Source organism: Pleurodeles waltl, chromosome 5 (genome assembly GCF_031143425.1).
Source record: "Pleurodeles waltl isolate 20211129_DDA chromosome 5, aPleWal1.hap1.20221129, whole genome shotgun sequence".
In the NCBI taxonomy this organism is placed as follows: Eukaryota; Metazoa; Chordata; class Amphibia; order Caudata; family Salamandridae; genus Pleurodeles; species Pleurodeles waltl.
In genome coordinates this window covers 351017789-351040880 of record NC_090444.1, presented here as the reverse complement: position 1 = coordinate 351040880, position 23092 = coordinate 351017789, and the positions used below count along the sequence as shown (strand labels likewise).

The window sequence follows — 23092 nt, the reverse complement described above, 5'->3', positions numbered from 1 at the left end:
CTGGGATCCTGCTAACCAGGACCCCAGTGACTATACCCTCTACCTTTACACCTGGTTGTTTGGACCACAAACACCCCATACTTGGCATACTGGTGCCCCCTTATAAGTCTCTAGTATATGGTACCCAGGTACCCATGGCATTAGGGCACAAGGGGTCCCCTATAGGCTCCAGCATGTATTATGCAACCCATGAGGAGCCCATGCAAAGTGCATCTGCATGCCTGCCATTGCAGCCTGTGTGAAAGGGTACATTCACCCTTTTCATTGCAGGCCACTGCGCCAGGTCACTGTAAGCCACCTCTATGGTAGACCCTCTTAGCCCAGAGGGCAGGGTGCGGATACCTGTGTGTAAGGGCACCCCTGCATGAGAAGAGGTGCCCCCACAAACTCCAGCTCCATTGTTCTGGACTTTGTGAGTACGGGGACACCATTTTACGTGTGTACTGGACATAGATCACTACCTGTATCCATCTACATATTAGTAACTCCGAGCCTAGGCATGTTTGGTATCAAAAATGTCAGAATAATACTCCAATACTGTTGCCAGTATTGGAAGTATGATTCCATGCACTCTGAGGGCTCCTTCGAGGACCCACAGCATCGCCTCTTCCAGCCTTCTGGGGTTTTCCAGGCAGCTCACGCTGCTGCAACCCCTCAGACAAGTTTCTGCCCTCCTGCTGCTTGACCAGCTAAATCCCAGGAAGGCAGAGCAAAGGATTTCCTTAAGGGAGAAGGAGGTAACACCTCTTCCTTTGGAAATAGGTATTACATGACTTTGGAGGGGTAGCCTCCCAAGCCACTGGTATGCTTTGAAGGGCACATTTGGTGCCCTTCTTGCATAAACCACTTTGTACCGGTTCATGGACCTCCTGTCCCTGCTCTGGCGCGAAACTGGACAATGCAAACGGGATCAACCACTCCCCTCTCCTTCACCACTCCAGGAGTGGTGCCCAGAGCTCATCCAGAGGGTCCCTTGATTCTGCCATCTTGAATCCAAGGTGGGCAGAGGCCTCTGAGAGCATCTGAGAAGCCAGGTCAGGCATATGATGTCACAGCCCCCTCCAGATAGGTGGTTACCTTGCTAGGTGACCAATCCCCCTTCCAGGGCTATATAGGGTCTGCCTCTTGGGTGGGTCCTCAGATTCGACTTGCAAGATTCCAGCAGGACTCCTCTGCAATGTCTACTTCAACTTCAGGCCACTGGAACCGCAACTGGACTTCACAGGAACCTACAATCTGCAGCTCCAGCGACGACTTCGTCCTGCAACATTGTTTCTCCGGCTCCTTCCGGCAACTGCAACATTTCCCCAGCTGTGCATCCTCTGACGGCAGCAAGTCTTCAGTCTGCACAAGAAGGAATCTCCCTTGGAGTAAAGGAGCCACTTCCCTACATCTGCAGACAACAACTACGACGACCGGCTTGGTCGATCTCTTCTCATCCTGAGGTGCATGGATCCTGCTCATGGGTGGTGGTCTGGAGTGGTACCCTTGGTCATCTCTGCCAGCTGTCCAACTATGGTGAAGGTAAGCCCTTGCCTTCCCACAAAGGACAGTAACCCGTGCACAGCATCTCTTGCAGCTACCAATGCTTGTTGGCATCTCCTCCTAGGGACCTTCAGGCTCCGTGTATCCCCCTCACTCTGCCCTGTGATGCACAGCCCTCTGCGTGCTTCTCCTGCGGCGTGGGACACTTCTTCAGTTGTGCTGAGTGGAGTCCTCTGTAACTCCTGGGTCCTCATCCAGTCGGTCTTCTGTGGGGGCTGCCTCTTCTTCTGTGGATTCTATGCATCGCTGAAGGTCCCTTAGGACTCCCCTCCATGGGTTGAGTCCTCCTGGACCTTCTGGTTCCCGACAGCTCCAGTTTTTGTCTACCGCGACTCTTGCCTTCGCAAAGGCTTGCTGGTGGCTTTTCCACACCACAGACAGACTGCGATCTTCCATCCTGCATGGGACATCGATTGCATCCTCCAGGAACACTTCACCGACTTCAGGGCTGCATTGCTGACTGTCTTTGTCTGACCATCGACCAACTCCTGCAACCACAGACGGGTGGGTAGTGGCTCCTGCCACCATCGGACACTCCTACTAGTCTGGACTTGGTCCCCTTCTTTTTCAGGTCTTCCTTCTTCAGGATCCTCCGCTGGTTTCCTGCAGTCTTGTCTTGATGGTGCATTATTCTTCTTCTCAGTCCTTTTGGTGATTTGGGGGAAAACCATTAACTTACTCCTTTCTTCCTGGTCGCTGTTGGAGGGTTGGGGGGCACTGTGGTACCTAGCTTTTGGGGTTCCTAGTCCCCCTCTACGGATTCCACTTACCTGGGTGGGGGTTCTGCATATGCATCCCATTTTTTCGTACTTGGTTTGGGCTTCCCCTAGGGTCACTATTGTATATTTCTATTGCATTGTTTTCTATTGCTATTTCTGCCTATTTCTGATTACTAGTTTACATATTTAGTGTGTCAACTTACCTCCTATCGGGGTATTGACTCTCTAGTATTTTTGGTACTGTGTTCCTATAATAAAGACCCTTTATTTTTGTAACACTGGGTGTTTTCCTTTATGTGTTTAAGTGCTCTGTGACTACAGTGCTATTGCATGAGCTTTGCATGTCTCCTAGATAAGCCTTGGCTACTCATCCGTCGCTACCTCTAGAGAGCCTGGCTTCTAGACTCTTTCTACACTTCACTAATAGGGGAACCCTAGACCTGGTATAAGGTGTAAGTACCATAGGTACCCACCACACACCAGGCCAGCTTCCTACAACCACTCCTCTCTAAGCCACGCCACTGCAGTCTACCATACACATTTCCACTCAACGACATGCCACTCCACTGTAGGACATGCTACTCTACGTCATTACACTAAACATCACTGTACGCCATTCCACTATACAGTATTCCATTCTAAAGTTTGCCACTCCACTTGACGACATTCTACGCAACTCCATTCCATTCTATGGTACTTCAACAGATTCCACTCCACTCTACACTATTCAACTCTATGTCAAAGCACTCTAGTCTACGATATTCCAATGTACGCAACTATAAGAAATTCCACTTTACGCCACTTGACTCTGCTGTATTCCACTCTACCCCACTTCAGGCTATTAGACTTTACGCCACTGTACTCTACACCACTCCACTGTGCAAGTCTCCACTCTCCACTATTCCACTGTACATCAGTCAACTCTGTGCCTCTACACTTTACTGCTCCACTCTACACTATTCAACTCTATGTCACTTCACTCAACTGTACGCCACTCCACGATATTTCACTGTACGCCCCTCCATTGTACAGTATTCCACTCTATGCCACCCCACCCAATGCCACTCCACTCTACTGTACTTCAATCCACTCTATGCCACACCACTGCACTCCACTATGGCACTCTACTGTGCGCCACTTAAGTCTACCCTATTCCACTCTACCCCATTCCATGACACTCCACTGTATGCCATTCCACTATACGCAATTCAACTCCATGCTATTATATTCTATACTACTCCACTCTACACCAGTTCACTGTACACTATTCCACTGTGTGCAACTCAACTCTATTACACTCTGCTGTCTGCTACTGCACTCTACTCCACTCCACTGTACGTTATTCAACTCTACGCCTCGCCACTCTATGGCACTCCAATGAACCCCATTCCACTGTACACTATTCAACTCTAAGCACTTTACGTTAAACCACTTTACAGTACGCCACTCATCTCTACCCTATTCCACTCTACTCCATTCCACTTTAAGGTATTCCACTCTAAGGTATTCTTTTTTACGGCACTCTACGTTATTCCTCTCTATGCCACTTCACTCCACGCTACTCCATGCTATTGAGCTCTACGCCACTCCACACCATTGTGCTGTACGCCACTCCAAACGATGTCATTCCACTCTAGCCCTCTCCATTCTATGGTATTCCACTCGACACCACTCCATGCCACTGTACTCTACTTGACTCTAGGCCACTCCATTCTATATGCCACTTTGCTCTACAGTATTCCAATCTACAACACTACATGCACTCCACTTTATGCTATCCAGTCTACACCACTCCACCCTACACCACTCCACTAAACCTGATTCTACGTCACTTCACTAAACATGAATCTACGCCACACTATTCCACTGTATGCCACTCCACTCCTAGACAAACCCCTGTATGTAACTCCACTATACACTATTCTACGCCACTCAACTCCACTCTACGCCATTTCACTCTATGCCAATTTGCCATTAGATATTCCACTCTACTCCCACTCTATTCTTCACTACTTTAACTTATGCCACCCCACTCCACTAGACACTATTACACTCTACACCACTCTGCTCCACAGTATTTCACTCTACGCCACTACACGCTATTCCACTGTATGTAACAGAAGTCTATGCCATTCCATGCCACTCCATTGTATGCTATTCCACTCTATGCCACTCCACTGTATGTTAATCGACTCATTCCACTCCACACCACTGAACGCCACTTAACTCCGCTCTACACCACTATACTGTACGCTACTTCACTGTACACTACTTCATGCCACTTTATGGTATTCCACTATACGACATTGTGCTCCACTCCACTCTAAGCAACTCCACTGTACACTATGCCTCTCAACGTCATTCCACTTGATGCTATGCAACACTACGCCACTTCACTCTGCGCCATCGTACTATATGCCACTATGTTAAAGGCTATTTCATGCCACTCTACATCACCGTACGCTAGTCCACTGTACGTCACTCCACTCTATGCCATTCTACACTACTCCACTCTTAACCTCTCAACTCATAAATACTCTATGTGCCACTCTACTCTACGCTATTCAACTGTACATCAATCTACTCTGCTATTCTACTCTATGCCACTGCACTCTACACCACTCCACTCAACTCTATGCCATTCTGCTCTACAGTATTCCATTCTGCCCAGAACCCGCCTACCGACCCCACCAACCCGGACACCGCCGCCACCAACTTCCAACAATGGCTCCTAGACTGCGCAAACACCCTAGCACCACTCAAGAGGCCCACCGTCAACCAAGAAAAGAAAAAAGCAACCTGGTTCACAGACGAACTCATCACCTCCATACGCACCTGCCAGAGACTTAAGAAGAAATGGCTACTCGAACGCACACCCGACAGCCTGCCAACCCACAAGGAAGCCACCCGCAAGCACCACCAACTAATCCGACTCGCCAAACGCTCCCACTTCACAGAACGCCTAAACAACAACGCACACGACAGCAGGGAGCTCTTCTGCATCGTGAAGGAGCTCTCCAACCCCAGCGCCAACATCAACGACGTCCCACCATCCCAGAAGCTCTGCGACACACTCTCCACCTTCTTCTATCAGAAGATCACCGTCATCCACGACAGCCTCAACACCACACCTCCGCCAGACCCACCCCGACATCTCCTCCTACGCCAACCACCTTACCACCTGGACCCCCGTAGACGACGCTGAAACGCGCAGGATCATGTACTCCATCCACTCAGGATCCCCTTCAGACCCTTTCCCACACCACGTCTACAACAAAGCTGTCTCCACCATCGCCCCCCAACTCCGAAAGATCATCAACCTATCTTTTGAAACCGTGACTTTCCCGGACAGCTGGAAGCATGCCGATATCCAAGCTCTCCTCAAGAAACCCAAGGCTAACCCCAACGACCTCAAAAACGTCCGCCCGATCTCCCTCCTCCCTTTCCCAGCAAAGGTCATCGAGAAGATCGTCAACGCCCAGCTCACCCACTACCTCGAGGACAACTCCATCCTGGACCCCTCACAGTCCGGCTTCAGACGCATCCACAGCACCGAGACCGCGCTCCTCGCTCCTCGCCGCCACAGATGACATCAGACAGCAAATGGACAACGGCGAAACTTCAGCCCTCATCCTCCTGGACCTCTCCGCCGCCTTCGACACAGTCTGCCACTGCACCCTACTAACACGCCTCCACGAAGCCGGTATGCAAGACAAAGCCCTCAACTGGATGTCCTCTTTTCTCTCCGGCAGAACCCAGAGAGTCCGTCTCACACCCTTCCACTCCGAAGCCACCAACCTCATCGGCGGCGTCCCCCAAGGCTCCTCGCTAAGCCCGACGCTGTTCAACGTCTACATGGCACCCCTCGCACAAATGGCCCGGCAACACAACCTCCGTATTCTCTCCTACGCCGACGACACCCAGCTCATCCTCTCCCTCACTAAAGACCCACACACCGCCAAAGCCAACCTCCATGAGGGACTAAACAGCCGCCTGAAATTGAACTCTGACAAGACGGAGGTCCTCATCCTCGGACACACCCCCTCGGCCTGGGACGACTCCTGGTGGCCGACCGAGCTGGGACCCCCCCCAACACCAGCCAACCACGCACTCAACCTCGGCTTCATCCTCGACCCCGCCCTCACCATGACCAAACAGGTCAACGCAGTCTCCTCCTCCTGCTACAACACCCTCCGCATGCTCCGTAGAATCTACAAGTGGATCCCAACGAAAACCAGAAAAACGGTGACCCAGGCCCTCGTCAGTAGCAGACTTGACTACGGCAATGCCCTCTACACAGGTATCCCAGCAAAAGACATCCAACGACTCCAACGCATCCAAAACGCCTCCGCCCGCTTGGTCCTCGACGTACCCCGCCAATGCCACATCTCCCACCACCTGAAGGACCTCCACTGGCTCCCCGTGGACAAGAGGATCACCTTCAAGCTCCTCACCCACGCCCACAAGGCGCTCCACAACGCCGGACCCGCCTACCTGAACAACAGGCTCAACTTCTACGTCCCCTCCCGCCAACTCCGATCTGCCAACCTCTCCCTCGCCATCGTTCCCCGCTTCCAACGCAAGACTTCCGGCGGCAGTTCCTTCTCCTACCTCGCCGCCAAGACCTGGAACTCCCTCCCGACCCCCCTGCGCCAGACCCAGGACCTTCTCACCTTCAGGAGACTCCTTAAAACCTGGCTCTTCGACCAATAGCAGACCCCCCTCCCCCCCTTCAGCGCCTTGAAACCCTAACGGGTACGTAGCGCGCTTTAGAAATATTGTGATTGATTGATTGATTGTACTCTATTCACCTCTACACTATTCAACTCCACTCTATGCTAATACACTCTATTCTCCTCTACCCCACTCCACTCAACTCTATGCCATTCTGCTCTACAGTATTCCATTCTACCCCACTCACTCCATGCTATGCCATTTGTCACTCACCCCTACGTCACTCCACCCTACTGTACACCACTCCACTCTACGCCACTCAATGCTGCAGTATTACACTCTATGCATCTCTACTGTATGCTGTTCGACTCTAAACCACTCCAGACCATTGTACTCTACGCCCCTCCACTCTCTATTTGACGCTACGCCACTCCACGATATTCCATTCTACACCACTCCACTCTTCGCTATTCCATTGTCTGCCACTCCACTCTATGCCCCCGCCTCTATGCCACTGTAAAGTACGCCACGCCACGCCACTCTATGGCATTCTGCTCTTTGGTATTGCACTCTATGCCACTCCGTTCTATGACATTGCACCATACGTCACTCCACTTTATGCCACTGGATCATACACTGCACCATATGCCATTCCACTCTGCATCACTCCATGCTATTCCACTCTACACCACTCCACAGTACGTTACTCTACGCCACTCCACTCCACTCCATAGCATTCCATTCTAAGCCACTCCACTCTCATAGTCGGCCCCTTAGCCTAACGGTGCAGACTTTATTATCAGCAATCCTCTCACCCCTCCTGCAAGCTTTTCAATTTCCCTGAAAAGTCATTCTTTAACTAGTTTATCACCTCGTCAGAAATCCCCACCCTCTCTCCCTTATGGATGTTTTCCCTCATCCCACATGTTCTATGATCTGGATGTCTTCCAATCTGCAGTGCTTCACAATGTAAAACTTATCCTTACCCACATCCAAGAATCCATGCCCACTCACCCTCAGCTTGTTCACCACAAAAGACAAAAAAACTCAAGGTATGCAGGCCAGTAGAATCGCTGACAGACCTATACCCCAACAAGTCAACAAGAACATCCTACCTCAGAACCATTCCCAGTCAAAACCTTTGTCAATCATTTGCTATCATAAATCAAGTTGTCCAAGGTCCTTTAAGAGCTATCACATCAAAGCATTCATCCAGAGTAAGGGTCGCAACCTTGCAGCCTCTTCCATTCTCCAATGAACGCTTCCAGCAGAAAACTACTAACCTTTAATCAGCTCTCTGCTTTGCTATAAACAATCTAACAGCCATATGGCATAAAAGATTTGACCTTGGGCAGAACTCTGAATTTGTCTTGATTGCCGACTTTCTTTTACTCTATCACTCTACCAAATTTAGGACAATGCATCAGCCGACTTCTGAAATAGTTGTATGCATTGGACTGGATTTCATCCTATCGTATCAAAATAATTACACTGCCAGTTTTGTCAAGAGAAAAGGCATTCCTGCTAGTTTCTAAAACATACATCTCCTTTTTATTATATACCTCAGCCCTCTTCATAACATCACTGAATGTGTCAATCTCTCCAACTACAATTTGCCAGTGATACCAATTCAATAATCAAACTAAACAGCCGTCTCAACTGGACTTCTGTACCTCTGCATTTATACTTTAGACAGCCAACCAGGTCTGATGGCATGTTAGAAGCAATAGCACACTAAAACCCTGAATTTATTATGCCACAGCATGAAATATCTGATTCCTCCATCATTACAATTCAACAATATTCAAGAAATTTCTCAATGACGCCTTTCTTTGTGGGTGGATTAATCCCCATGAAACAATCTAGGCGCCTTTCTTTGTTGGTGATTAATCCCCATGAAACAGTCTATTATTTGAAATGTAAATTAACAGCAGCTGACTAATTAGTTACACCAGGGTCAAACGTTTCTGTCTTAGCTACTTTGAGCTGACTCATCAATACTTTATATCTGAATTCCAGGGGTGATAGAAACCTGGTTCTTGTGACTGAACACAGCAGATTCAATCCTGGTTTTAAAAAGAGCCCTACAGTTGTTTTATTTGTAACAGAGCAGCAGAAATTAAAATTAAGCTTGCAGAGGATGAAGGAGATAGGTACATAGGCAGGAGTGAAGCGCACTGTTGGAGAACCCATCCCAATATGACTGACGTTCCCAAGTGTTAGCAAAGCCAAAGGATATTTCCACTTACCTATTCAGGTTTGAATTTTGGATTCATAAAAAAGAAGAGCCATGTATAAACCTAACACAAAACTAAAAAGATGAAGTATGATGAAAAAAATCTACAAATATTTGTCAGAATAGCCTAGGCTCTAGCATGAAAAAAGAAATTGACTACCATTCATGAACTCTTTGATTAATCTTGCAGACTTTTGTTTTACCTAGACCACTAATTCAACTCAAGACTCTAAAAGCTCCACTTATATAATGAAAATGCTGCAATGGATCTTAAAGTACAAAATGTTGGCCTCAATAGCTATAGCTATGTTTGGAGTTACGACTGACAGCTGCAAGCAGCCCTAGTTGAACTTGCACTAAAAGCCCAACTCAATGTTCCAGACATTTCAGGGATTTTCCCTGCACCATTTAATTTAAGCATATCTCCCCATTTTACAAGTTATTCAAAATTCGTGTTTTCAAGAGAATGTTTAATTTACAACTTTTCTCCTGAATATCAGTGCTTGCCTATTTATGAAATTAAACAAATCCTAAGTCACTTAACTAAACCATGTGCTATGTGAATAAAAACACATGCATACTCAACCATTTTGAGAATTGAAAAGGCTCTAGGTGTGATGAAATGATTAAACAATCTGCAATTACCCTTTAAACTATTTACATTTTGGCCATACATACATATGGAAACATTTCCAATAATCATAGGTAATGTAATCTGGTTTTAAATTAAGCAATTCAAAATAATTCTTCCAAGCAATCCTCACCGTTCTCGGTCTTCTTCAAATGCTTTTTGCTCAGCCTCCAGGCTAGCCTGCAATCCAGCCTGCTCTTTACTGTTGTTAAGTGTTGCAAGCTTCCGCTTCTGCTCTTCGATTGCAAGGTCAATGGTAGAATGACGCTGCAAGGCAGAGTGCCTTCTTTCCAATTTAGCTACAGCTTGCTCCAAAGCTTCCCGCTGCTGCTTCTCTTTTGACTCAATAATTTCTTTTTCTTTTTTCCTAACTTTTTCTTCCTGCCGAGCAATGTTGGCAGTAAATTCAAATGATTCCTGGAGCTGCTGAAGTTGATCAGATCTAGCTTGATATTGTGCAAGTTGTTCTTTCTTTTCTTCAATTTCTTTCTCAATCTGATAAAGAGTGGTATCTAACCCAAGGAGCCCACTATCAAGGACCTCAGCTGCTCTTTGCTTTTCTTCCAACAAAGATGGCAAATTGTTTTCTTTCAAATACTGAAGCTGCCGTTCCTTACACTGTAGCCTGTACTCAGCTTGTTTAATCTTTTCAGACTCTTCAGCCAGCTTGGTACTCTCTACAGCATCTGCACTGTCATTGTTGAGGAGGTTCAGATGGTCTTTATATTTTAACTTTAAATTATTTATAGTTTCAATATCTTCTGCCACATCATTTTCCAGGTAGTCCTTTTGCAGAACCAAGTCTGCCTCCAAGCGTGACAATTGCTTCAGCTGTGTCCTCTTAAAGTTCATATAGCTGTGGGTTGCTTTTTCAACTTCTTCAGAATCTTCTTCTCCTTCAGACCTGGCTTCTTTTGCTTTCAAAAGGTCTTCTCTGATGTCTTCTAGTAGCTTCTTTTCCTCCTCAAACTGTTGCACATCACCTCCCTTTAGCAGTTGTATCATTTCCTGTTTTTCTCTGAGCTGCTCTTCAAGACGAGCCACAAGTTTTAGTTGTTCCTTTTCTTGTTCTTCAAGTCTTTTCTTTTCTGATTCCAGTTTGATGTATTGTTCATCCTTTTCCCTTTTAAGTTTTTCCAATTCTTTAAATATTTCAAGCTTTTCAGATTTTTCTTTGTTATGAATTTCTTGAAGATTCTGCAATTCCTCATGAACTCGAAAGAAACATTCCTCCTCCTGCTTCTTCTTTTGCTGTTCTATTTCCTGTTGTTCCCTTAGTCGCTCCTCTTCAAACTTTTCTTTTTCAGCAAGTAAATCTTTTAGCCTGCTTTCAATATCCATACTTCGATGTATCAGACTTTCCTCTTGTTTCCTGATTTGAAGTTGCACAATCTCAGTTTCCTTTCGTTGAAATTCTACCTCTTGCTGCATTTTCTGTAGTTCAGCTTTTTCTGATCTCTGTTTTTCTTCCATTTCTTTAATGAGCAGCCTGCAATACAAAATCAAACCATTGGTGTTATCTGTAACTCACTACAAACTGTTGAGCACTGCTTAAACAATGACAAGGACTACATTAAAAACCAGTGTGTATGAAAATGCCACTGTTGGCATGGTTACCCCCCATGTTTTGCCTAGTGTTGATGGCAGCTTTGATTGGAAGTGTTCTAACCAGGCCCCAGTACCAGTGTTCTCTCCCTAAAACTGTACCTTTGTTTCCACAGTTGGCACAGCCTTGGCACACAGTTAAGTCCCTTGTAAAAGGTACACCTGGTACCAAGGGTCCTGTAGCCAGGGAAAGGTCCTAAAGGGCTGCATCATGTATTATGCCACCCTAGGGGACCCCTCAATAAGTACATGCATACTGCCTTGCAGCTTGTGTGTGCTAGTGGGGAGAAAAGGCAAAGTCGACATGGCACTCCCCTCAGAGTGGCATGCCCACAAACCACTGCCTGTGGCATAGGTAAGTCACCCCTTTAGCAGGCCTTACAGCCCTAAGGCAGGGTGCACTATACCACAGGTGAGGGCATAGCTGCATGAGCACTGTGCCCCTACAGTGTCTAGGTCAATTCTTAGATATTGTACGTGCAGGGTAGCCATACTGAGTGTATGGCCTGGGAGTTTGTCCTTACGAACTCCACAGCACCATAATGGCTACACTGAATACAGGGAAATTTGGTATCAAACTTCTCAGCACAATAAACCCACACTGATGCCAGTGTGGGATTTATTGAAAAATGCACATAGACAGCATCTTAGAGATGCCAGCTGTATCTTAATCCAACTGCTAGTGTAAGGCTGACCGGTCTATGCCAGCCTGCCACTTCCAGACGAGTTTCTAACCACATGGGGTGAGTGCCTTTGTGCACTCTGTGGTCAGAAACAAATCCTGTCCTGGGTGGAGGTGCTTCAGGACCTCCTCCTGCAGGAACTGTATCACCTGGCGGTGAGCCTCAAAGGCTCAGGCCTGGTGTTACAGTGCCCCAGGGCACTTCAGCCAGTGGAGATGCCCACCCCCCGGGCGAGCACCCATTTTTGGCAGCAAGTCCAGAGGGATAATGCGAAAAACAAGGAGGAGTCACCCCCTCAGCCAGGACCACCGCTAAGGTGTCCAGAGCTGAAGTGACCCCCCTCTTTGAGAAATCCTCCATCTTACGTTGGAGGATTAGGACCAATAGGGATTTGCCCTCCTCCCCAGAGGGAGTGGGCACAAGGAGGGTGTAGCCACCCTCAGGGACAGTAGACATTGGATACTGCCCCCTGACCTTAAACATACCCCTAAATTTAGTATTTAGGGGCGACCCTGAACCCAGCTCTTCAGATTCCTGACAACCTCAAGAAAGAAGGACTGCTGAGCTGAAAACTTTGCAGAGAAGAGGAGGTGACAACAAATGACTCGGCCCCAGCCCTACCGGCCCACCTCCTGCTTTGAAAAGCTGCACAAGAAGAAGCAACGTGTTCTGCAGGACCAGCGACCCCCTGAAAAGCCTCAAGGGGACTCCCTGCCTCACTGAGGACCAAGAAACTCCTGTTGACAGCGGACTTGTCCAACAAAAAGACAAAGAAATCATCCTTAAAGAGACTCCCACCTCACTCCAGAAGCATGAGTCCAAACTACTCTGCACCCAACGCCCCCGGCCTGTGTCCAGAGGAACCAACCAGCCAGAGAGGACCCCCAAGAGATTCCGACTAAGTGTCCACCATGGGCTGACCTCTCCACCCCTCCACGACAACGCCAGCAGAGGGAATCCCAAGGATCCCCCTGACCGTGACTGCCCGGGATGAAGATATCGGACGCCTGGAGAAGCACTGCACCCTCAGCCCACAGACTCGAGAGAAACCGACCACCAGTGCAGAAGTGACCAGTAGGCAGTCCTCCTCTTTGTCAAGTCGGTGGCTTGCCTGAGAGGCCCCCCTGTGCCTTGCCTGCAGCCCCAAAGTGACCCCCGCGTCCACCCATTGAGTTCCATTGAGAACCTGATGGCCTGTTTGCACCCTGCACCCGGCCGTCCCAGTGCCGCCGAGGGTTCGTGTTTGGTACCTACTTAGGGCCCCCTAGTGCTCCTCTAAATCCCCCTGGTTTGTCCTCCGACAACACGGGTACCTACCTGCAAGCAGACCGGAACCGTAGTACCCCCTTTCTCATAGGGATCCACATTATTTTGGCTCCTGTTTGACCTATGCACCTAACCAGCCCAGTGTTGCTGGTGCTGGGTGTTCGTGGTTATCTTGAACGCCCAAACAGCTTGTAAATTGGCATGTCTTGAACATTGGCATGAAGTGTTTGAAATTGGCAAATTTGAAGCCCTGACCAGGATTGGCTACCATCAGGCCTGTAACACGAGAATTTGAATCAGGAAATTATAACCTAGAATTGGCTGTTATTATGTTGAAATTTATACAATCCAAACTACAACGCATAATTGTAGCATCAAAGCAGTAACTTTATTGTGCGGTTTAAATATCCTCTCATGTATTAGGCGGTTGTAAATTTGTATGTATATTATTTTGTGATTTTGTTGGTTCTGTATTATTTGTTTATTTTTGCGTATTTACTGGTATGTTATTTATGTTTTCATATATGTATGTTTCATTTAGGGTAGGGGGTTGTATTATAATTTTTTGGGTTGATTCTATGTTGATTATATTATGTGCGAACTGAATGTTTAATTAGCTATAATAAATATCTAAATTGAAATATATTGTATGTTGTATATTTGAATTTAAGATTTCCATTCCTATGTTTGCTATGTTAATGGAGAGTAAACTACGTTATACTCATTGACCTATGCACCTAACCAGCCCTGTGTTGCTGGTGCTGGGTGTTCGTGGTTATCTTGAACGCCCAAACAGTAGCTTACCTATGCCCCCGAGACTAAACCTGTACGTTTGTTACTTACCTCAAAAACTGTACTTTACTTACCTACCACAGGAACTGTTGAAAACTGCAGTGTCTATTTCAAAGAAAACTGTGTACATTGTTAATTCCATTCAAGGTTCTAAGTATTACTATGCAAAGTACCTTTCATTTAATGTTCTTAACTGCTAAATGAATCTTGTGGTTCTAGAAATAAATTAAAAAGATATATTTTTCTGTACAAAAACCTATTGGTCTAAAGTTAAGTCACTGAGTGTGTGTTTTCCCTTATTGCTTGTGTGTGTACAACAAATGCTTAACACTACCCTCTGATGAGCCTAACTGCTCGACCACACTACCACAAATACAGCATTGGTATAATCTATAATTGCCTCTGTCAAACCTCTTGGGGAACCCCTGGACTCTCTGCACACTACATCTCATGTTGATGAAGTATATACAGAGCCAGCTTCCTACACATTGAAAGACAAAGCTCTAACGTTCTTTTAGACAGTATAACTGAAGAACAAGTTAATTACCTTCAGTAAGAATCTTTCTGGTGGATACTCTAACTATTGCGTCTTCTTGCGAATGTTTACCAGGTGTCAGACTCAATCTGGACATCTTTAAATCACTACTTCTGCATGCCAATGGGTCATGTTGTGCAGCTCCGCACCAATGTCGTTCCACTCCAGAAGTGGTGGACAGCGCCACATATAAGCACTACCTGGAAGTACTGTCAGTTGCTTTGTAGGCTGTCCGCACCCTCAGACACTGTCTGAGCCCATCAAGTAGATTGGCACGGTCAGTGTGCACATCTCTAAATATAGGACCTTCTTAGATGTGAAACAGTCCAGTTCACAAAACAGGGAGGCAGGAGAGCCAGTGAGAAAATTGTAGTTAGATATAATATCCACTAGAAATATGTTTTTTAAAAAAAAACTTATTTATGCTTTTATGCAAACAAGTGAAGCAGTACAATAAAATCGTGCAATTGCAGAGTAATGCAATCCAGATGACATTTTGTGTCCTCCTAAAAGATAGACATCACCCTCCAGTACAGTTCGATGCAGAAACCGACAATCGTGTATGCTTATAACAGGCAAGCCCAACATTTACATACATCAATAACCATGTTCAATATATCATTCAGGTTCCTCACTCTCCGGCACCCCCGTCTCCTTCCCAATAAGGTATTGCTTGTATACATCCCAGAATTTCGCAGGCCTATTTGTAGGGGGAAGCAGCTCCCTATAATTATCTGTTTGAGTGTTACAATACGCCATATCTCTATGCCATTCATCCACTGGTGGGATCGGTCCGTGGTCCCATCGCATGGCAACCCTGCGTTTAGCGAGCAACAACCTAATTGCCACCAATCTGCGAATAGCCCTCGGCAAATGTCCATCCCATCCCACAAGTGCCAAAAACGGTCCAGCCTCTATTGGCTCCCCAACTATAGACTCCAATTCGCCAATAACCGCCTTCCAGAAGCCTTGCACTCTCTCACATGTCCAGGCCATATGCAGGAAATCAGCTTGGTCCGCCCCACATCTAGGGCAGTTCGCACTGTTGTGCAGTCCATATCTATGGAGACGGTGTGGGGTATAATATATTCTGTTAAGGAATTTGAAATGGATAAGCCAGTGCCTACCATTCAAGGAAATGGAGCGCGTCTTAGCACAACAGTAATGCCACTGCATGTCCATAATTTGCACACCCAGATCCCTGTGCCACTCTAATCTGGCTTTTGCTAGCTCATGATTCCTGAGTCTGTGCATAGAGGCGGGAAACCAAGCGCTGCGAACAACTCCCCTGCAGGACTAAAGAGAGCGACATGACTTTAGGGGGTTCCTGCATGTCTTCGCCTAAGAGCTGTGTCAGCGCGTGCCGCACCCTATAAAGAAATATGGTTATCGAAGGTAAGACTCTTGTTATTCTGACAGATACTTTTAACCGCAGATGTGTCACTTTGTGAATAGATACCATAGCAGTATCTCTCAAGGTTGAGGTGGGTCTGTGAGCTGGCTGATATTAAAACATCCTAAAGGACCAAGAGGGCAAAATGCTAACCTCGACAGACCTGACTGTCGAGACAGTATTGGTTTGTGAACGTGTGTATCGACACCCATGTAGCTGTCTGACAGATGTCCAAGACAGGCACACTGCATGCTAATACAGTGATCCCAGCTTTGGTACTGGTTGAATGAGCCAAGGAGCCTTTTAAGGACCACTTCTTAACCAGAGCTACGCAGATATTTATGCAGTGAACAATCCATCGAGAGATGGTCTGTTTTTGCACTGCCTTGCACCTATTTTGTTAGGAAAAAACCCTACAAAGAGCTTGTCGTCCACTTAAAGCTCCTTGGTATGATCAGTATAAAAGCTTAGTGTCCTCTTCGGGTCTAAACAATAGAGTCTCTCTTTCTCTTTAAGGGGATGAGGTGGGAGAATCTTGAATTTGTGTTTCTGCAGGAAGGTCCTAAGATGGCTTATATCTAACATAGAGCAATGAGAATTGCAGCTTCTGACGCATGTATGTATACATGCAAGAAGGCAGAGAGCAGCATACACGGATGCGGTGAGGGAGAGAGTTCGCCCAGGGATAACCCAGGGCCCGCCTGCCACTCATCAATACCTGACGCCACTGACACCCGAACACCAGCATTAGCACCAACATTGGCCCCGGCCCTCGCACCTGTATCAGTATTTGTACAAGGAAGAGAGCGGCAAGATGTTCTGCAACAGCTGTTAACAGGTAGCACACAGCAGGGTAGAAGATTGTAGAGGCCCAGTAATCCCAGAGAGGTTGTAAGGAGGCAGCAAGAGGGAGAGGCCACCGCAGGAATAGCAGCTGCTGCTGTAAGGCAATAAGGCAAGGGCAGCGAAAGGGTAGAAGAGGTGTAGCAGGCTTTGGTCCTGCCTTGGTGGTTTCAGCTCCAGGTTGGCAGAAGCAGCCCAACTAGGTTCTGGTGCAGCTTGTGGCCCTAGGTCTGCTTGATTCCACCCCACCATTTCCTCCCCCATACTGCACCTTAGTGTTCAGAATCAGTCAGGCTCTGCCCTTTCTGCTCCAAACAATATACTATCTCCTGGCCTTGCCCTCTGTACATCTTAAAACAGCATGTATAACCTTTGCAATCTACTTTTAGTGCCTGGGAGTGCCCGTGCCCCTGGCAAATAAACATTTTAGTCAGAGAAGGTGGCTCTAAAACACTTAACACTTGGCCAGACGTCATTAAGGAATCAGGGCATCAGGACTAATAGCCCATTTAATTCACAATAACTAATTCAACATCTAATTTTAAGTTTTAAAATGACAGAGCAAAGCATAGTGGCCAGATCATGAAAATGTCAAGGGTCACAAGGAGTAAGAGGCAAAATAAGCTGCTGCAAGTCCCAAAGCAACAATCAAGTATTTTAATTAAAGTTAATGGGGGACCTTACGAGTCTCCAGATAATTTGAGGGATACTGTTGACAAATGGGCTGTGGTAGTTGCCACCCCAAAATTGCTCTTTGATGTCACCAGTGTTCTACTCAATTCTACCAGTGACTCCATCAATGAAGTCGAGGAAGTAATGATAGAAGAAGATGTGGTCAAAGATACTGAGCTTTTAATGGCAAAGCAAGATAAACTGGAGAAATACGTACCCATATGTAGAGGTCCTCCCCTGGTTATGGGCCCGGAGCAGCTGGCTGCCCAGTCGTTTTTCTGTGTATTATCATCAGCTGATCCGGAGTCGCTTAGGGGCAGACCAAGCTCTGTACGGACTGCACCAGAACAGCTAGCAGTGTCCAATACCCTCCCCCAAACAAAATCACCAACTACTTCACACCTGCTTTGCGCCCTGAGCAATCATTACTGAAGCCCCTGTTGAAGGCAAGCACAGAGCTGCCCCCACCCCCGATCCTAAAACTAATGAGTGCCAGGTCATCGGAGCCACTGTACGTGGGCAACTGTTCCCCACTAAGCACCTGAAACTTATGTCAGAAAACTCAAGCGGAGACAGTGACGTCGCAAAGGCAGCTAAGGGGTAGACCGCCTCTCATCTGCAAGAGAGGGTGCGCAGGATACGTGCCATTTTATAATTGTAGCCAACATTCATAAAGAAAGTAATGCAGGAGAAACCAACAGTCAAACGTCCGCAAATACACCTTGCAATAGTCTCCCTGCAAAACCCAGGACAATCAAGAATGGGACAATTGAGAGCAGCACAGAAATCCCACCAACCCCTCGCACCACACTCTGCAAGTCAGTTATTTCTGTCTGCAGTGGGGAGTCTGAAAGCATGTTTGAGCTGGACGACAAAGTCTTAGGCCTAGTGTTTACATACCATGGGGTGTCTAGGTCTAGCTGTAATAGTTTTCACTACAATAGCTTTGTGGAATCGGTGTCCTGCGATGGCAATCGCCTCTATCTAGGGACGCTGATGCTGCTGACTTTACTCCTCCGGAGCCTTATTCACAGCAACCGAGCCTCACCATTATGCACACTGTTGTTCAGAACTGTGGATCTCATGGCAAATAATTTAACAGAACACAGTCTGAAGCTGGACGACCAAATAACAATTTTTAGTGCGATACCATCTAGTCCGATTGATTCAAGTATGCAAGTAATGGAGTCTGCAGTGCTAGAATCCCTCAGGAACAGTGTATTTTTAAGTGAAATAAGAACCTGTTCGAAATTTGTTGCCCAGCTCACAGAACTACCAGAAGTTATTAACTCAATCCGAGAAGGCTGTAAAGGAACAGTGAGCAGAGGCATGTCCTGAGCTAGCTTAGACCAGCAAGGTTCCAAAGTTTGCAACCACCCAGCACAAGGGGTGGCACAGGAACAGGGTCTGAAGGAGGCACAGGAGCAGGCCCCCAGTGAGGCTCGGAATCCCTTAGCAAGCACAGGGAATTTGAAAAGAAAGAGGCTATAGACTGCCTCAGTCATATTGTTTCTCCTGGGAGTTTTGGATATCCAACAGAATTGCAGAGGAAGAATCAACCCTTGATGCAGCGACGAAAACAATGGCTGTACAGAACTTTAAAAAATTACCAATTAAAAAATTGCAGAAAGACAAGTAGAGCAAATAGTCCACCATGGGCAGAAAGTCTCTCATGCAGGGAGAGGGAGGCAACTGAGGGAATAGCAGAACACATCAATTGTAATAGACAAGTTGAATTCGTGACAGGAGATGGCACCCCAATGAATCCATATCCAAGAACGGGGAGTGAGTCAAACAAAGCAACAATTCTGAAATGTGAAGCATCTTTTCAAGAGCAGACTCACATCCAAAGATTCTCTATGGGCCCCAGGACTGCCAGTGAGGAGGTTGCTGCAGCTGACCACATGAATGTGTTAACTATCGCAAAGAATGTTCTAGATTACGAAACTGTTACATCAATGAGCAATGGGACCATGCTTTGGCAGTCAAATGATCAATCTGCACACCTTCCTTATGACACATCTGTAGTCCCACAAGTTGCATGCCTGGCGCCAATGGTCTTCAGCAGAGGAAATTATTTTGATTGCTTTGGAACTGCAACAGTTGCTGGCATTAGGGGGATGGCAGAAGCCCCTGTGCAACCTTTAACATCTGATCAGTGGAGTAGGGTCAGTGACAATAACGTAAAGGAAACCTAAGGATCAGCAGTGTACACGGCAGGAGAATCCCTCTTCAAAATTGATGGTCCCCATGCAGGAAGAAGCATCAACTTATGTGACAGCGTGAGTCCCTGTTGGTACGCTCCCAACATCGATACAAAAATCTGGGAAATGGGATCTAATACCTGGGATAGAGACCAGCACCTGGCGGCAACAGCTTCTATCTTAAATACAAGAAACCACCTGCAATTCAAATTCCGAGGATGGCCATATGCCCAGTTTAGTAAACCAAGGAGTAGCATCAAGGACAAAGTCCATAGGTTTTCGGGTCACGTAGCAGCAACTGAGAACAGCTCCACTGATAGGCAAGTGTACAACCTACAGCGGCACGAATGGAAGAGTACTAATATTTGACCCACAAATTCTAGGGCCAGATGTATGGGACCAATGGAACCACACCCTGGGACCCGGCAAGAGATTCAAAATAAGCCTATAATCCTGGTATTTACGCTAACTTACAGATCACGGCAAAATCATGATATCTTCAATAGATGCAACCTATTGTGAGTTCTGCATTCTGCGAGAGGGTTACAAAATTTGTCACCAAGCGACCTACTAAGAGTTGTTTTTTCACATGTTAACCCTACTGGAGAGGGGGACCTAACAATTACATGGTGGGCAAATATGCAGGTGGCGGACAGTATCCTTGGCAAAAGCAAAATATTGGCTAACTGGGGAATATTAGCCCAGGAAGGCAGCCCAGAAGCCCTACCCAAAAATATTCCAATCTGGGTATGCAGACGTAACAGAGCACATGGACGAGGAATCGCCCAAGCCTGGGGTATTGTTATCAGCCTTGGGTGCCACCAGTAACGTTTCCAAGGAGGAAGCCGACAGCCTAAAAGTTTTTTTTTCTTAAACTTTATTTTATTAGTTTCAGTAAAACAAGAAAAACAAAGAAACATACAGTGCAAGAGTGCAGTTCCACACAAATCATCCCATCAGTTACACGCTAAATGCGGTGACAGACATGATCACCTTACATTCACCATAAGCGATAGCTTCAGGGCAGTACAGATAATGATCAATGCAATTTATGGAAGGCACCAAGAAAACAAGCTATACTTTTAAGAAGGAGTACAATAATTCCACACTCGGTCGTCATAAAAAAGTCAAGAGTAACATTTTTCCTTTCAATCATCTCTCTGTCTCAGAATTGTCATCATAGCTCGGGTCACTGCCATTGTGGAATTTTTCTAGCATGTGGGCCCACAACAATATCTTGTAAGCCGCCCCTTCATCAGTGCATGACGATCTCATAAGATGTTCTTCTGCCATCTCCCATTCCAGTAGGTCCCTCAACCAGTGTTCCAACAACAAAGCTCTAGTGCCCAGCCATCCAATGGCCACGTGAAATTTGGCTAAGAGGACGGCCAGCTGCACAAGTTTGTAGGGGATTTTCTGACCCATAAGTCAAACTCCCACACCCAACAGGCAAGCCAGTGGCACTAGAGGGATCCGAATCCCAGTAGTTTCTTTGATACCTGGCAACAGTTGTACCCAATCCTGGTCACTGGCAGATTCCAAAGCCAAATGTAGGAAAATAACACCTTCCTCTCCACAACGTGCACATTTAGCTCCTCTAGTGAGAAAGTGAAAGTGAAGGATTCTGAAGTACAAGTTGCTTACCTTCGGTAAAAGTATATTTGGTAGAGACATATTGTAGTTGCAGATTCCTTACCCTTGAATTTCTCCCAAGCGTCAGACAGGATCTGGAGATGTTTCTTCGAGCAGTATTCCTGTGCGCCGTTAGGTGGCACTGACTCTGCAGGTGTCATTGGTGTCGTGGTCGCATATAGGCGCCACCTCGGCGCGCTGAAGTCAGTTTCTTTTCACGACTTTCCACACCAGTTGTGCGGAGCCATGAAGAACACTGAGAATGGTGTGCCATAACTAGGGCCCTGAAAGGGAATTTCCTGTCCCTAGAAATCAGTTCACAGTGCCAGAGGATGGGCGGGTCGGTAAGAAATCTGCAACTAGAATATGTCTCTACCAGATATGTCGTTACCAAAGGTAAGTAACTTGTACATCTGATAGAGACTTCTAGTTGCAGATTCTTTACCTTAGAATAGATACCTGAGCAAAACAATCAGCTGCAAACCAAGACCACACAAAAAAACCTATGGGGGTTGCTTTTTTGACAAAGAGTAGCACATCTTGATGCAGAGGACTACCCATCACAAGTCTCTCCTCCTCGTGCGAGTGATGTGGGGGTGCGTAAAAAGTAGGCAAGGTGATAGATTGGCCTACATGAAAAGCTTTTATTTACCACTTTGGGAAGAAAGAAAGCCCTGGTACCACGCACCACTTTATCAGGATATATTGCTAAGAATGGTGGCTTCAAAGAGAGACCCTGAAGCTTACTTACTCTGCGAGCAGAGGTAATGGCAATCAAGAAGGCAGTCTTAAGGGTCAAGAGCCGTAAGGGACAATTTTGGAGCGGCTCGAAAGGAGCACAGATGAGGTATGTGAGGACCAAGTTCAAATCCCACTGGGGCATTATGAACGAAACAGGAGGGAACATGTGTGTGAGGCCTTTAAGAAACCTCCCAACAATGGGAGATTTGAATAGAGAAGGTTAATCTCGAAGCTTTAAAAAGGCAGAGATGGCAGACAAATATCCCTTGAGGGTGCCCAGAGCAGAGCCCTGCTGGACAAGAGAGAGAATAAAGAGGAGAACCTCTGAGTAAGGTGGTTGAGGGGATCAACGGACTTGTTGATACATCATGCTATAAATTTCTTCCAACAACAGATGTATACTGTTTTGGTGGAGAGACGCCCCTCTTGCCAAGATGGCATTACAGACTTCTGGTGGAATCTCAACGGAAGGAGGCGGAGATTGAACAGGTTCGGGTGGATAAATGCCCCCTCCTGCTGCAACAGAAGATCCTCCCGAAGGGGCAGTCTGATCGGAGGATCGATGGCCACGCTCAATAGCTCAGAATACCAGACTCCTTGTGCCCAGTCCGGAGCCACCAGTATTACTTGGACCTGGTCTTGCCTGATCTTCTTCAGAACTCTGGGCAGAAGTGGTATTGGCCAGAAGACATACAGGAAGCCTGAGTTCCCCTCGTAACAAAAAGCGTCGCCAAGCGAGTGCCACATTGGAAACTCCAACGCACAAAACAGCTGACATTGACCTTTTTCTGCGGAGGCGAACAGATCTAACCAAGGCTCTCCCCACTGCTGAAATAGAACTTGCGCCACCACCTCCAGGTGGAGATGCCATTCGTGATTGACCATGCATCGACAGCTGAGTTCGCCTGCTCTGACTTTCAG

At 46.8% G+C, this 23092-nt stretch overlaps 1 protein-coding gene across 2 annotated transcripts in view; it reads right to left on the bottom strand.

Annotated features, from left to right (window-relative positions):
• Positions 1 to 23092, bottom strand: part of KIF16B (kinesin family member 16B) — a 1953564-nt gene that overhangs the window by 854842 nt on the left and 1075630 nt on the right. For both annotated transcript variants that reach the window (XM_069234094.1, XM_069234093.1), the window contains exon 19: positions 9939 to 11294. In XM_069234094.1, coding sequence (XP_069090195.1) covers positions 9939 to 11294 — 1356 coding nt within the window. The remainder of the gene's footprint in view (positions 1 to 9938; positions 11295 to 23092) is intronic.